General features: G+C 42.8%; 1 protein-coding gene across 1 annotated transcript in view; it reads right to left on the reverse strand.

Moving 5' to 3' along the window:
* The window catches only part of mctp1a (multiple C2 domains, transmembrane 1a), a 121,975-nt gene that overhangs the window by 3,901 nt on the left and 101,034 nt on the right, over positions 1 to 17,040 (reverse strand). The window contains exons 18-21 of the mRNA XM_066655574.1: positions 16,396 to 16,497; positions 8,272 to 8,381; positions 7,840 to 7,949; positions 6,777 to 6,874 (exon numbers count right to left, since the gene is read on the reverse strand). Of these exons, the coding sequence (XP_066511671.1) occupies positions 6,777 to 6,874; positions 7,840 to 7,949; positions 8,272 to 8,381; positions 16,396 to 16,497 (420 nt within the window). The remainder of the gene's footprint in view (positions 1 to 6,776; positions 6,875 to 7,839; positions 7,950 to 8,271; positions 8,382 to 16,395; positions 16,498 to 17,040) is intronic.

The raw sequence follows: 17,040 nt of genomic DNA on the forward strand, positions 1-17,040 counted from the left end.
CAGCATGGTTCAAAGAATTAACCCGTTACTACTAATATATCCCTCCATTTCTGCATGGAACAACTGTGGAAATTAGGTATTATTCTAAAGACACTAATATAAATAATAGGCATGTTATATAGTTAAGAGAGTCATGAATTCAAGTGTGGGGACCCCATGCCCTTAGAGTTTATGGGGTTAACCGTTTAATCTCCTAAGTGTTTCAAATGGCAAGCAGAGGCCCTCACATAAATAGCATCTCCATTATTCCACAGGACTAAACAAACTGTATTTGGGTTCCTATATAAGAAGCGAATCAAAGAGGTTGAGGAGAGGTCATGTTAGAGATTTACTTGCCAGCTTACATTCACCATGGTGGAGATTTCATTTTAATCAGCTCTTTATTGCCTGCAGTGCTGGCTGCAGTGCTCTGGCTGCGAAGCAGCCCTAATCCACATATTGTGCAACCTTTCTCTTCCAAATCCTCCATAATCAACGGAGACCGGAAAGATAGTTTACTTCATTAGGCACGGATCCTCAGCAAATGAATGAAGGAAAAACAAAAAAAAAAAACGCGTCACTTGTTGAGAGTTGGGCTGGGCATCCCAAGGGCTGTGGAGCAGATGATTTAACCTGGCTGGGGCACTGTGGAACGTGAGGCTGGGGACAGGAGATAAACTGCGGGTGACCGCTCTGAGTCGCAAAGCTGGACCTGTCCCAGTCCGGCCTCAGCCAGATTTCCTAGCAATGCTCAAAGCCCCAAAAGGGAGAGGAATTGAAAAAGAGGCAGAGAAAATGACATGAAAGCAACACACGATCAATCTACACTGTAAACCTGCATGTTTAGATTCCTGCCACACTGCTCAATCAAGCTGTTACTTAATGGGGAACAATTTGGTGAAAGTGTGATTGTGATATGAAATAAATAATTATGTTAATGAAGCGGATACTTGCTTTATATAACAGTCGTATTATTTTGATTTGGATGAGTAATGGCTATCCAGTCTTTCGTTGATTTGTTCGGAGAGGACACTGACTTGCTAAAAAATGAGTGATACTGAAGACAACGGTGGGTGATACTGTGTTTGTCAGTTCTGATGTTAAGCTGAAATAACCCATATGTTAAGTGACACTGATTCTTTTTCCTGACATTCTGTTCTATTTTTAAATTTACTGCGGTGAAATTACTTCAGTTGTAATTATATTCCACGTCATTTATTTTAAAATAAATAAATAACACAGTGTGAGAAAACAGTTGTCACCTGACATACGTGTTAATGTCATTCACTATCAGATGACCAGAGCAGAACCCATGGAATACAAATGGTTATAAAGCTGTATGTCTGTTACTTGTCATAACATTAAACAGGGGTAAACTCTACATTAGCATTTACAGTAAAGACATCAAATAGGAAATCAGACAACAAAAACAAACAGCATGGTCTGAACAGTACCATTAAGCTCATGCACTATTGTTCAGGGGCCCTCTTGCCAAAACTGGGAGCCAGGAAAAAGCAAAAGCCCACACATGCACAACAGAACAAACAAACAACACACAGGGCTGTCATCGCACTAGCCTTCAGTTGGGTGTCGTGAGACAGCAGCAGCCGTGCTGTTCCAGCACTTCAGAGAGAGGCGGACACTTTCTGACCGCTCTCTCTCTCACATCTCGCCCACAAAGAGCCTGACGTCACTGTTGGAGTCTCCCAGGGAGACAGGCTGTGTGTTACTGCTGAGTCAACACAAGCATCTATCAGCACTGTCTGAGAAACAAGGACCCTTCCCAAGATTTTCATGTTTTATTTTAGACACTCCACAAACATGCCTCATTGTTTGCTGAAAGAATACAATGCATTAAAATTACACGATTCCAGTGTGTCCATCATATACTGTATTAAAAAAGTCACCAAGCAAAAATAAAGCACATCAATAGTGCGGAGTATATTTATTCATGTTGAAACAGCGTTTGAATGTAGTAAACTGAGAGCATGATTCTTTTCAAAGTTTAGAATACAAGCTCCTGCAAGTTAAATATTACCCAACAGTGCAGTAGCTAACATCTGCTGAACCAATAATGATGTGTATGATGTGCTGTTATTTGCAATAGTTCAATCCTTTTGTAATCTGTAATGTAATGTACATTTTTTGTATGTGACTGCTTAAATAATGACTTTTCTGAACCCTTGAAACAGCCTGAATGAGCAAGAAATTGTTACAGTTTATGAAAATACTGAGGCTTTAACATTTGACCCACTTTGGAACTAGAGTAAATTAGGGCTGGAGATGATGACTAGAATAGTCCAGGATCTCTCAAGTTATTGTATGTGCCCTTTATACAAAGATCCCTACACGGATCAGCCTAATAGGGTCATTATTTTTGAATTTAGAGTCTCGCATGTCACTGTGGCGACCGAGTTTGGAAACCTTTCTGAACTAAGTGTAAACAAAACTTTGCATGTCAAGGTGACGAGATACAGATCAACGTATCGTGAATCTAATGGAAGAAAAGAAGTGGGTGAAAAAAGGAAAAAAAAAAAAAAGAAAAACACACAAACCCAACAACAATAAAAGCTCAATCAAAAGAATCCTTCAGAAGCGGACTGCCGCAGAGAAGCTTTTTTGCACGTTACAGGTTCCATTACAGTGAACGGGTGACAGTTCTGCCATCTTTAAGTGGAACATCGTGCACTCAGCCCCCTTTTTTAATGATGGAGAGCTGTCCCACCAAAGACTGAATGCAACACAAAGCTAAAGCAAAGACTAAAATGAAGGGGTGGGGGGATGGGGGTTGAGAAGAACAGACTGCAAAGAAATAAAAGTTTTGGGTAGGGTGGAAGAATGGGAGGAGAGAAGGTAAAAAAATGACTATGAGATAGCAATTTGGAGAAAGTGGCTGGCACAAAGCAAACATGCACGAGAGATGACGGGTAAAGACCCCGCTTCACTCAAAGGCTGCTCCACCCTCGCTCCTTCTCCCTGGCGCTGACAGTACGAAGCTACAAGAGGAGGGAAAAAATGGGCTTTGAAGTGCGCGTGTGCACACGAGGGCGCCGCGTGGGCCTGTGCTGCGCGTGCGTCACGTTTAGTGGTGTCACACGCTGTCCCGTGAGCAGGGATCCGGGGTTTGAAACCACAGGGGCGGCAGGCAAATATAAATAAGTAAAACGCAAAAGGCGAACATTTTTAATGATACTATGCTATGCTGTTTATACAGGAGAAAGATGGGGGGGGCAAAGAAAAAAAATGCCTTGCTTCATCTCCTGTGACACCTAACCTAGCATTATGGGTATTAAATGCTCTGTTAAAAAGAGGAAAAGAGAGAGAGAGAGGGAGAGAGAGAGTCATGCAGACACCCACCGACAAGAGAACCCATGCTTTTCTCATCTATTGTCGAGAGGAAGAAGAAGCGTGTCGAGGTGAAGGCAGGCAAGGCTGAAGGGGGAGAAGGAGATGAGGCGCATAGGAAAAGTTCTCTAAGCTAAGTTTCGTCAGCTTTTGGATGTGTGCTAATTGCCTGTTTAAACTCTAAACAGAAAACCCCTAGCGCTGCACGGCACATGCTTTGATATGCGCCGATAGCGAGCAGAAGTTTGAGCGCCCGGACCCAAGCCACAGGACATGCTCAGACCTCTTTATCTGTTTTATTTATTTTATTATTTTTTTACAGCAAGAAATAGTGCTTCTTCCCTTCACTGAAGCATACACGCTCTTCGCAGGTGATGAATCATTTCAGTGCCAAGTCGTTTTTGCGCAGCCGCGTGGCTGCATTTTAATCTGTTCATTTGCATGGGCCGTAATGGAGCCCTCCGCGTGCTAATTGCTAGCGTCCCACTTCGCATTCCCCGCCTCCAATGGCTAATGGCATCATAAAGCATTCTAGTGATGGGACACGTCTCCGGTACAGAGCTGAGAGTACTTAAGTCTGCAACAGTAGCTGCCCTCATTTAAGGGACATAAAAGATTCCCTTGGATCAGGGAAGCTAGCTTACTCAGGCATGAAATCAAAACCATTCAAGCACGTGTACAAGGTAAAGCTAGTCTCTGAGGGCATTAGGCATATTGAATCAAAAGGAAATGTATAAAATAAAAAAAGGTATATTTAACAGGTAGCTAAAGCACAGTAGGTGCTGTGTATCATAGGATTCCAGCCGTGCTGCAGAAAGTCCTGGAAATTTACATTAACGCTGAAGCACATTTATATCCCTGGAGATGTTGTAAAAGTACACATCTAACGTGCATTCTCTGCAGGACAGCAATGGCCATGTATTTCAAGTCCAGGAAGAAAAATGCAGGCTCTACCCAGCTAAACAAAGGCTGACTAAATTCTGTATTCCCACAAAGACACTGTGTACTGATGGACTGCAGTATGGATGCCCTTTATATAAAGAGTCATTAGAATCTCATCAGTTCTGCTTGTTCTCAGGCACCTCCAAATGATCTGTAAAGAGGCAGTGGCCCCTCTCAGCCCTGAAGGGCTGTCACTGGGGGACAGCGTGGGAGGTTTGGGTCACGCCGGGGCCTCAAAAATAGAGCTTCATTTGTCATCTGCTCGAAACACTCGTGCCCACGGGCGCCTGTGGGACACACCCTGATGCTGGGACGCTTCATTTGAGGCTCTGATGTCCCTCAGCAAAGGTGAGTGCTGTCCCCCTTGGGCGTCTGTAACCCAGAAAACAGAGGTGAGCTGAAGGGACCTGCACAGGCAGCTCAGAACCATGCAGAGCGCAATGTTCCTAACTCATGCAGTGTCATACTGCGCACTCTCTCACTGCAATAGATGGCAAGAGGTTGCTTTTTTCTGGAACAGCCTGCAGAGAATTACTACTACAGGCCATTGTGATCAAGTCCTCTGGGGCTTGTTCAAGTCCTCTGACACTGCCTCATTAGCCACTGCCTCCTAAGGCCTTCTAACTTGCTGGGATGTTCTAAGCACAAGGTGCTCAGGTTAAAAGAACCTATGGAGAAAGCCACCCAGAGATCATGTAGATGGAGGCTACAGCTGCAGCTGCTCTTAACCTCTAAAATGTAATTCTGTATATCCTTCAAATATAGCCTATTTGCAAAAGTAAGTAAGTACATATAAGAGCAGCTCTACACGTTGCAGCTCAGGGTGGATGATAGTATATTACTACATTATAATTTTGCAGATTTCACAGTACCTCCAGAGTTGAAAATGAAAATGAGAATGATATCCGATATTGCAAAGGTATCCCAATTGCTCGTTCACCCTTTAATGCTCACCAACAGCTCAATGAATTCACATTTTACAGAGAGAACAATTCATAACAAATGAAGCTAATTGATAACAAAACTAAATACTGTGATATGTACTATGTTTTATGAAAATGTCCTCAAATACTGAAATACCAAACCACTACTCTACTGCCCACCCATGTTATGTATGCACCACTTGAGTGGTACCAAAGCTTTTAGGTGAGAAATAAATAAATAAATGGTAGGGGAGATGTTTTTTTAAAGAGTGCAGCACCTTTAGCCATGGTGGTTAATCCCTCTGAAGCACATTCTGACCTTGCCTCATTAGCCAGTGCTTCCTCCAGGCCTTCCTACCTGCCGGGACCTTCTGGGCTCCAGGTGTTTGAGTCTGACGGAATGGTGGAGAGACCCAGCCCTCTTTCATTTGGACCGATGTGGACCAGGTTAACTGCGGCTGCGCAGGCCACTGGCGGGGGCGGGGCAGGAATTATGACCTTGTAAAGATCAAAAGGGGGCCTGCTGTTCAGGGTCCATCAAAGGCAAGTGTGTCTGCGCTGATGTGGCAAAGCGACTGGTCCCGGATCAGAGCCCCACAACGCCCCGGCAGTCAGCGCCACAGGGGCTCAGCCAGCACAGAGGAAGCCGGATAACAAGCAGGAGCTGAGTTTATGAGCATAGGCTTTAATTGCAGTTAAACAGTGGCACCTTGCTGCTCGCGCACAAACACAACAGTGTTTATGGAAGGGACGGTAGCACACACCGCATAGCACTGATCTCACGCTTAATGTACAGGCCGAGTGGGAGAGGATTACTGCTTCACTCTAATGACTTACAATAACAGAGCACGGAGAGTTACTACACAGCGAGAAGTCCATAAATCTGCGCACGGCGTCTGGTGCGGATTTTACAGATTATATGTCATTTACATCAGTTCGGTTGTGGATGGTCTAAACTTACGGATTACATACCTCATTAAGCCTAATCCACATTGCATTATATAATTAGATTTAATCAATAGAATATGCAATTGGCATGAAGTTTAACTATCAAAAAATAAGTGGTTCTCGTGGTCTAAAAGTTTAAATGGAGTCTGTTGGTGTAAAAAGTCTACATCTCAAACTCTGTGCATTGTAATGAGTCACAACCGTGTCTGTGATGATAAGAATAGAATTCCCTGATTCTGCATTTATGCAGATCAGCATGAGAGAAAGGCATAAATTAAAGAACAGGAGGAAAAAACACACACACACATGAGCTGAAAACTCCCTGGAACTCTCCAAAACACACTGCGAGACCCACTCAAGAGAAGCATAAGGAGCACAGGAAGAAAAAAGCATGCTGTGAAGCTCACCCCCGAGAACTAAACTATAGTTGACCAAAGCAGGGATAAAAGCAGGTGTTGGAGGAAAAGATGGGAGGTGAAAAAGTGACTGGCCACTCCATCACACTCATGGTAAAGTGTGTGTTGGGTAATTATAGATTATATGAGTGCTGCACTTGAGCCTCTTCTGAAGCAGGTAGGTAGATGTACAGACAGATGGAGGGATGGAGGGGTTGGGATGAAGAGATGGAGGTGCACCTACCACTTGCACGTCAGAGGGCACTCTGGAGAGGAAGTCCAGCAGCTCGTTGTTGTCGATGGTATACGGGTCTCTCAGCTTCTTCGTGAATTTGTTCACCCCTGAAAGTTGGGCCGACAGGGCGCCATTACACCTCATTGAGGAGGAACAAGTGCACTTCAGCAGTATATCAAAAGAGCCTGGGCTGCTACTCCAACAGCACAGCATCAAAAGCCTCTCTGAAGCCTCATCTTTTTCTAAGTAAAGATCGGCTGCCATTAGGCCCACAAGAGCACTGCTCTCTGGCCTTTGAGAGCTGCTGCTCAAGTCTGCAACAGTGAACAAAGGAGCACACAGGCCATTAGCTATGAGGCCGTGTTTGCCCTGAGCCCAGCACTCGAGCAGCCCCCATGCTGTGTTGGTGGCAAAAGCCTGCAGCTTATAGACTGCAGTTCACATAGTTCATCTGCAGCACTACTGGAAGCAAAATCCTCTCATTCTCCTATCTTTTCAAATGTGCCTAATACACAACCCTAAGAAGCTGCGTTACCTCTGTTGTGCTACGCTACTGGAATGCAATGAATTAATGGCTATGTTAATTTAAGTAATGTACAGTTTAATTATATAATAATGTAATGCCGTCATTTCAAGTCATTTTGATTTCAGAATTAAAAAGTATGATTGTTAATTTTGTTAAACAAGATCAACCATCAAATGTTAGATGTTAAACAATAATAACCATCAAATTCAAATCATAATACATCATCTAGTCTGTTCAGATTGGAAAGTTAGAATCTGCATGTTCAACAAAATTTCTTTGATGGTTTCATGCAAATGAGAAACGTGCACATTCTCTACATTCTTATATATTTGTTTTTTTTTCTCTGTGTCCACTTACATCAAAATTGTGTGATTATACGCATCAAAATGAGTTAATTTAGTGAATGAGTTCCAGTTCATTTATACATTGTTTCTAAAAGGCAGAGGAATTCTCAAAATTGAAGCACTCCTTTTTTCGGACCAGTAATAACTGCTACTTGTAATGGTGTAATTGGATATATCATCTGCACCAAAGTTCATTGCTTACCCCAGGCCAGGACGATATATCTGAGGGGAATGAAGTAAACTATAAGAGTGGCTACACACAGCGCCACTATGGCCAGCCAGCTGAGAAAAGGCACGGTCCAGTTGAAAGTGCTGGGGAGAAAGACAAGTGAGAGCACAGTTAGTTTCCTCACTATGTTTACATTAGGCTCTAATTGAGTAGAGTGCAATGGCATTTCTACAATATATGCTAAACACAGAGACACAAACTGGGGTACAAAGTGTTCCACTGCAGAATTAAGCAAAGCTGATTTGCTCATTGGATCATTGTGTGCAAAGACTTTAACATAGTCCTTTGTCTTCACAAACGAGGTCATGCTGTGGGTTTTTAGAATTGTTGAGAAGAATGTGTGTGTGTGTGTGTGTGTGTGTGTGTGTGTGGTGCCTGCATGCCCAGCCAGCTGCAGTGTCTCACTTCTTTATCCTCTCGCCGTAGGAGGCCACTTCATCCAGTGCACTCTGCACACTGATACACACATCCTGAATGGCATACAGCTTGTTCATGAAACCTTTTTTCTCTGAGTCCTGTGAGAGAGAGAGAGAGAGAGAGAGAGAGAGAGAGAGAGAGAGAGAGAGAGAGAGAGAGAGAGAGAGAGAGAGAGAGAAAATAGAGAAATGCTGGGCACATGCATTTTCTTAAAATCCTTAAGAACTAAAAGAGCATAAAGAGCTTCAAAGACTTGGAAAGCTCTCTCCCTCTGTCATCCCACTCCCCCCACCGCGCACATACACACACACACCAACTTCTCCATGCAGCTATAACCATATTTAAAACTGCTAGCTTATTTCTCTGCGAGAGAACCTGCATCTCTACACCACCATTTTAATAGTATATTTCACTGATCCATCAAATTCACAAAGCCCTTGTTTTCAGCCAGGGCAAGCTGTGCTGGATCATTAACTTTAACTTTGGTGAGATCATGGTGGTGGTCACCATCAAAATCATTAACATCTTTACAACAACCCAAACATGAAACATGAAAAGCCTAACCCGTTTGAACATTTGATGGTTGAGAAGTCCCCATTTTTTACACCCTAGCCACAAGTCTCCATAATTGGAATCCCACTTTTCACCAGAGAAGAAAAGGAATGGTCATGCAACACTTTGGCTGACATGAGGAGGCTCAACAGAATGCAGTGATCGAGAGGACACACAAAAACAAAGGCTGTTTTACTTTGTGGACATGTGAAGACATTCAAAAACATACACTTTAAAGATATATTGTTTAGCAACGGACTGGTGCCCCCCAAGGGGTGTGTTCCCGTCCTGTGCCCAGTGATTCAGGGTAGGCTCCGGACCCACCGTGACCCTGAACTGGAAAAGCGCTTACAGACAATGAATGAATGAATGTTTAGCAACATTTGTTATTTATTAAGGGCAATTCTAAACAATACTGTCCAGGCTGATGCCTATTGCATTTTTCCCAAAATGTGCCAAATTTTACACAGTAAATCTAACATTAAAATGAAACCATTCTGTTTGGGTCCTCAAATTCACATTCGTGTGTATGCATAATGTTTTGATTGTCTATTGGAGTTTTTGTTGACCTCGTCGCACCTGCTCCAAGGAAGCAAATTTGGACACCAAACAGTCACATATATTTTGGCTGATTGATTATATCAGGTGTAAGTGTAAAAAAAGTGTCAATATAAATTTTAGTTTAAGGAATTCTTTGTTATTAGAAATTACTCTCCAGAGCAGCACTATCCTAAAAGTAAAACTGTAGTGTGTATACATGCCATAATGCTCAACAGTCTATATTTCCAGGCCTCAAAACGAAAACAACAAAAAAAATAATAAAATAAAATCCAAAACCTAGCCCTTAAACATCAGGAATGAAGTGAATCCATCTTTTTTATGTCTCCCCCTGTTTACACTGACCATGCCCCTGAATGGACCAACTGGCAGCACTTGAAAAATCTAAGAGGCCTTCAGTACAATGAGCACAGCAGGAGATCAGTGGTCTGCTGTTCTCTCTGCGGCAGTGAGGAGCTCTAGCGCTCTCTGTGGCCGAGAACCAGGTCCATCCCACAGCAGCAGCCGGACCATCCACAGCCCTGCCCAGCCCCAGCCTGGCACCACTACAGAGGCAGAGCTCATGCTTTTCATGAAGATCAATTGAAATGTCACTGTCATAGTGGATAATGCCCTCTCGGAACCGGCCAGTGCCTTGAGCCTCGGGATCAAACGCTGCTGTGCAAATCAGGCCAGAGACAAAAGAGGAGGCTATTTCCATACAGACAAGGTTACGTAAGAACTTTTTTGTACTATTTCAGTACTGTGTGTTGTACAGTCTCTTTTAGTGAGTTTTATGGTGGAAATTAATGCAATTGCATTGATGTTATATCATGCAGGGATTAGCATATATTTCACACTCGCATTATGTGTACAAGAATTCTGAAATGTAGTCTATAAGAAGGCGCGCCTCTGCAGCTGCCAGGGAGGTTTGAATAGGAACGCCTGGCGCATTTCCTCTCATGTCCCAGAAATAAAGAAATATGCTTGCGCCTTATTAGACTGAGATTCTGCGTATGAGGTCTGAAAGAATCAAAACTGCCCATGCTCCTCCTTTTGCACGCACGCACGCACATGAGCACACACATACACACACACACACACACACACACACACACACACACATACAGACGTAGACATTCACATGCACAGTTCATTCATCCCAGACCCCCATCCTACTTCAGCTTTCTGGATCCCACATTTTAAAAATGACCTCAAATATGGCCTGCAAAGCCACACTGCCTCCCCGAAAACCCACACAAGACAAATAGATATAATTAGACACTGTCCCAGGGTTATTTTTTCTTTGCAAATATTTTACAAGACTCTTTCCTCCCGTCTCCTCTTTCCCATCTGGTTCGTGTTATCGATTAAAACAAAGTGCCCCACGTGTACTATTGTATAGTATTGTATTGGGCTCAGTGCTGGAGAAGAGGGGTTTGAGGGATATATATATATATATATATATATATATATATATATATATATATATATATATAAATATATATGTACACACACACACACACACACACAAACACACACACACACATGTAGAGGTGTGGGTCATGGGTCTCCTCATTCTAAACCATTGCCACATGGCCCTCGAACTGTGAGCTAACTCCGATTTCCTGCCTTCAAAAGTGGACTGAAGGAGGCAGGAGGTTGGAATAATACTGGCCTGGAGAGAGGCTTGTTTTCGCTGCTCCTCCGCAAAGCTCTCTCTCTCTCTCTCTCTCTCTTTCTCTCTCTCACACACACACACACACACACACACACACACACACATATATATATATATATATATATATACATATACAAATGTGTGTGCATGAGCAACCTGCTGCAGAGGGCCCACCAGCTGCTTCCCTCAGGCCCTTTGATGGACCTCCGCTGTTGGAGCCTGCTGGGGCTGAAGACTGCTGATGCTACATATGGTCATTCCATTACCTTACATTACCTTAGCAACCTATTTGGACTCACACAGAGACATGCTGGGAGGTGCAGTCATACACAGTGGATGCCAGATGAAAAACGAAGACCTGTTTTTAGTCATGGACAGTGTAAAAAGCATTAAGGAAAATGTTCAAATCTCTTAAACCACAAACCATAAAGCAGACAGTTAATGGAAGCTGTCATTTCCAGCGGTTTAGGAGTGACTGTCAGTTTTGATAGTCATCCTAGAAATATAATACTAAATTATTTTGGTTTGATAGTGAATCAAGTGTAAACTGTATTTAATGTAGGGGTTTCTGTATATTATAGGACACATTCCAATAAAAAATAAATAATACTTTTTAAAAAATCATCAGGATTAGCTACTGTGCTATCAAGCTACCTCACAATGAAAGGCTCATTATTTGAAGCTGAAACCTGACCGCTTATGAGTATGTGATATTGTACTGTGCAATTGTGACTAAAGTAAAATTCTATCTCTAGATATAACACACATGCTAAATATGTTTTGTGCTCCAAATTGCTTCTTTTTTTTAACACTAGGCACAACACACTTTATAATTTTAGCCTTAATTCACCTGATCAAAAAACGTAAAACTAGTCTGTGTAGATATTATTAATTTATCTTCTTCCCCATCCACTTAGAGCTAACAAATAAATGGGAGTCATTTGAGCCACTCCTCAGCTGTGAGAATTAGGCTCAGAAAAAGAAATCCAATGTGGTACCAGTGGCGTAATTAAGCAGTGTGAAAGACAAACACATCTGTCCTGAACCACCCAATGCTTTCCCATTACCAATCTCCTTAGGGTTAGCAGCACCAGCACTATATAATGGCAAGTACAGGCACATCCATCGCAGCCAGAGAACAGCATCAGGCTATTCACACTCTCCCATCCCTCTAGGAGGTCCCCAGGCTTGTTCACAATGGGCACACAGCAGGGGAGGGGGGTGGTCTTGATGAGATTGGCATGGCCCAGGTTGGGCACTTTGAAGGGGGCATATCTTGTTTGTTAGTGATGGCAAGAAGGTGGAGGGGTATATGGTGTCCCGGGGCGCCAAACTTCATTTACACCAAAGCCCAAGCTGCAATGCAAGAGGACAGACCCCCAACTGGAGCTAATCCACACCCACGACCCTTTCGCTGCTTGTTCGGGGAGAGAGAAAACATGCTTCTTTGATCTACCCAGCACCAAAGGTGAGGGAAACAAAAGACCTGATAAGATAAGAGATCAAGATGAAAATGAAATAATTTCACCCGGGCAGAGCTGCTCCCCGGATACAGGTATTATTTGTGCATCTAGAAACGTCTCCTCTCATTTCGAGCCAAAGGCGCGCTGACCCAGACGTTTGGAAGCAGAGAGCTCTGTCCCAGAGGAGAGCAAAAAGGAGTGGAGCTGCACACTTCCAATGGCAAATAAAGCCAAGATGAGTCCCCACAGCACGCCACAGGCCCACCTCTTATCGGGAACACATGAAAAGAAAAAACAACTTCTTTAAAATTGGATGAGTATATTAATTTTCCAAAAGTAGTTCATTAGCACTTGATTCATTATGAATGGAATAGGGGGAAAAGATGTACAGGGAAGGGCTTGTCAATGAAATCTTTGTGTAGGAGCACTTTGGGAGGTTAATTAAAACTGCAGTATAATTAGATCTGAGGTGTGTGTCAGACTCGTACTAATGGGAAGTCCCCTGACTGCTCGCTTGATCCCAATAACTGCTATCCTAAATACTGTGTGCCAAAATTATTTACATAAAGGAATTCGTAGTACCAAGCAACACCCCCACCACACACACAGACACAAGACAAACAAAAAATTAACTCAAAACAAAATTGGTCATACTTTCTTTTACAGAGACTCAGTACAAAGTCACATACGAGAGATTTGGTGTATGTGGTGCATATCTAATACCTGCTTGTAGAGTAACGTAATTGTAGTACATCTCTTGCACTATGCTGCTAAGTTAAATAGTGTTTAACGGTAAACACACGTCAACAGTGAAAAAACAGTCACGTGGCCACAACCTATTTATATCTAAAGGCACTACAAAATAAAACATTCATGATATACTATCCAGTATTTATCCAATAGCTCGAGTTTTAATTTAAAACGTACACTATATGCCCGGGGTGAAACACTCTAGCTGTCCTGTACATTGGGCTGATTTCAGTATGCAAACACCTGTGTACCTGAGCAGTACATTGCCATGTTTACCTGGTATTTAATCAGCAGGAATGTAAAGAATCTATGCTGGGCCCTGACCCGCCAGAATCACAGTACACCACCCTTGATATATGTATTCCAATAAGAAAACTTTTCAAGGAGAAAAAACTAAACTCTGCTCATTTCTTTTCAAACAACGATATGTCTAAAGAGACTACACTTAGGTATTTTACAATTCAAGTCCCAAGACAGCAGCCGATATGGAAGTGTTTTAATGAAATCTCAGTGGTAACGACAACACACCTGGATCCCCTTGTGGTTCTTTGTTGGAGAAGGTTATTTAGTCCAATTTAAAAGCATGTAACTCAAGTCATCACGTGTGCATGTGTGTGGTTGTAGTTTCATGTGTGTTCTATCAGTCTTTCACGTTGCACTTCTTTGCTACCAAATAAACACAAAGATGTATTTAGAATATATGAATCCAGCTACATGTTAAATGTAATATTGTTGCTCTCCCATTGTGTACATACACAGGACATAACTAATATCTGTAGTGGACACTTCAAACTGTAGAAACAAGGGCCATTCAGTCATTTTCTTTTCCCACATTAAGATGCAGTATTAAAGGTCTTCATCATGGCTGGAGGTGCAGTTGTTATCAGAGTGAAATAGTAACAAGCAATAGATATCACTATGTGCTTTTGGCACCTTGCCAGGACAACATGAAAGAGGCAGATGTTTCGTTTTGAAGCGGGTGTTTTTAATAAATTATTTAACACCCCCCCCATTCGCTCAAGTAATCCTTGGGTGAACAGGGAGAAAATATATGTGTGTGTTTTCATAAGCTTATGACTATCTTGCCTCTATTGTTTCCAAAGCCTCAAGTTAGGGTTCTTCTAGCATTCATTCCAACTTCAAACTTCCAGAATCTCGCACATTTTAAGAAAAATATTACTAAGTGTTTTAGGGGCAGAAAAAGTTTCAAATTATTAAATTTTTAAAAACTTGAAATAGTTTTTTCACCCTTGTACATTTAATGTATAAAAACAAATTATGTTATTGTCCTTCAATTTTATTAATCCCATTATTTTTAAGAGTGGATATTAGCCCTTCTCTGTCCAAGCAATGAAAGCATATAAGAAACAGCACTGCCCTGAAGAACCTTTCATTTTCAAGAGTGTAATCTCAGCCTGCAGAGCCCTGAACAAAGCCAAAGTCAAGTGGTGGCAGCAGCACGTGAGCTTGTAGCAAACTGAGGCTTTGTGGCATCACTCCCTCCACGCTCCTCTGCCCCGCTGCGTCCATCTCTGTGAACCTCGGATAAATATCGGCGTAAACACGTGTCAGGAAGAGAGACGAGGAGTGAGGATGGGGTTTATTTTGGGCCCGACCTCTGCTTCCCAGCACTCCCCCACTAAAACAACAGCATTAGGCTCTAATGGGGCCGCCGGAGAGCTGGGTTCACCTTCGCCATTACTCCCCAGGCGTCCACGCCCAGCGGGCAACCCACTCCATCAGCCTCAAGGTCGAGCTGAATGCTGCCCCCGTTTCCCCGCCTCCTCCAACCCCAGCCGGCCCTCCAGGCCTCCTCCGACCTGCTGCCGTTGCCCCTCGACCACCTCCTCACCCTGCTACGCCTGCTCTCCTTGCCCCGTCCTCTCCAGGTCCCAGGGTGCCACCTGATGATGAATGGGCCGCAATTAGTTTCATCCGACGTGGCACTGAATTCGCTCCCGGCCTCTCCATGTCCAAAAAAAAAAACAAAAAAAAAAAAAAAAACAAGGCTGTCACAGACAAACAGCCATCATCCCGCTGGCCACCAACAGACCCTCTATAACACAGTCACTCTTACAGGAGTAAAAGCTCTGTTCATGACAGGATTTCAGTGCCAGAGATATCTGTGTTACCTACATCTTCCCGCTACATTAACAAAATGTTCTGTATTTCTAACATGCTTTCTAAAATGTCACCAGCTTCTTCATTACACATTAATGTGCCGAGCTGATATTCAGAGCGCGAATGTGGAAATTCTACATTTTAAGTTTTTTTTCACCCTTTTTTTTTTTTTAAAGGTACACAGCTAAAAATGACAGGAATGGCAATGGCATCCCTCCCTCTTGAAGACAAACATCAAGGATCCGCTCTCATAATTCATTCATAACTCCAGTTAAAAGGGGCCTAGTAAGCTGGCTTCCCTCCCTGCTTGGCATACATGCAGTCCTTTATTTTTCCTCAAGAGTTAAGCTACAGATTTGCTCCTTGGAGGTGATGAGGTCGTGGAGTGACTGTCAGTGAGCCAACTTCTCCACTGGCTGCCATTAAATTGGCTCACAGTGCCTTTTCTTTGAGAGAGGTTAATGAACGTGCAAACACAAAATGGTCCTGTGCACCCGTGATGCTTTAAAATTCAGACACACACAGTTAAAAAGGCATGCTATTAATGTCCCCCGGGACCCCAGAAAAGTTACAAAGACTCATGTGAAACACTGAGATGGAGAAACAAAAGACAGAAGGAAACACGCTCCTCTGCAGCAAGGCAGCTAGAGCCAACTACAAAAAAAAAGCTTTGGGAAATACTAAATCCTTGCAAAATTCTTTTAGCAACCTACTGACCAAACAACCAGAAAGATTCAGAGGGTACTACAAGCTAGTCGTGAAGGCCAGACTGTGTCTTAGTTTGGTTTTCCAAAGTTGCATTTGTTTATTTTATTGTAATTTTTATATTTATTGTAATTGTACTAGTGCTAACATCTGAAAGTGCAAGACTAGTTCCAAGTTAAAACAGGGTGGGCAGACTGAGGACTGTGTGAGAGGACGGTGGTGAAACGAAACGACACACAGCCCCGCGCTGGGACAGATGATGAACCACAGAAACTAGACACGGGACAAGTGGACCACACTTACCACCATCACGCGAATCCACTCAAAGTGCCAGGAAGCCAAAATATCCTCAAGGATATGGCTTTCGGGCAGCCGTCCGTCATGGGAGGGGACAGAGCCCGGCACCTTATGGACCAGAATAAATTGAAACCTTTTTAAAAGCAGTATTAAGATCAAAGAAAATAAAACATTGAAGGCTACTTAATGATCTTGAGGGGCCATGATAGAAAGCAAAGGAAGAAAAAAATAAATAAATCGAGCTGATGGATTTGGCAAAGACAAAAAAAACAGACCATTTTTTTTTGCGCAGCAAGACAATGCTGTGAGTCTGTAAGGGTTCCTCTTTATCTTTTCATTTTTTTATGTTTCTTTCTCTATTAGCCAAACATGATTAAAATGCAGTTCCTGGGAGCATTTACAGAAAAAAAGGAAGAAGGGAGGGGGAGAAAAAAAGGGGGAGGCAAAAACAGTCAAAAGCATCTTTTACAGCATGAAGCTTTTCATCTTTTCAGAGGCATGAGGAAGAAAAGAAAAAGAAAAGAACTCAAACTTTTCTTCCCCTCCCTCCCTCTCTCCTCAGCACTTAGGGAGGAGTGAGAGATATATAGAGAGAGAGAAAGATAGAGGGGAATGGGGGGAAAAAAAGGCTCAGTACCTGAGGACACGCGT

This window comes from Hoplias malabaricus, chromosome Y, assembly GCF_029633855.1.
Source record: "Hoplias malabaricus isolate fHopMal1 chromosome Y, fHopMal1.hap1, whole genome shotgun sequence".
Taxonomy (NCBI): Eukaryota; Metazoa; Chordata; class Actinopteri; order Characiformes; family Erythrinidae; genus Hoplias; species Hoplias malabaricus.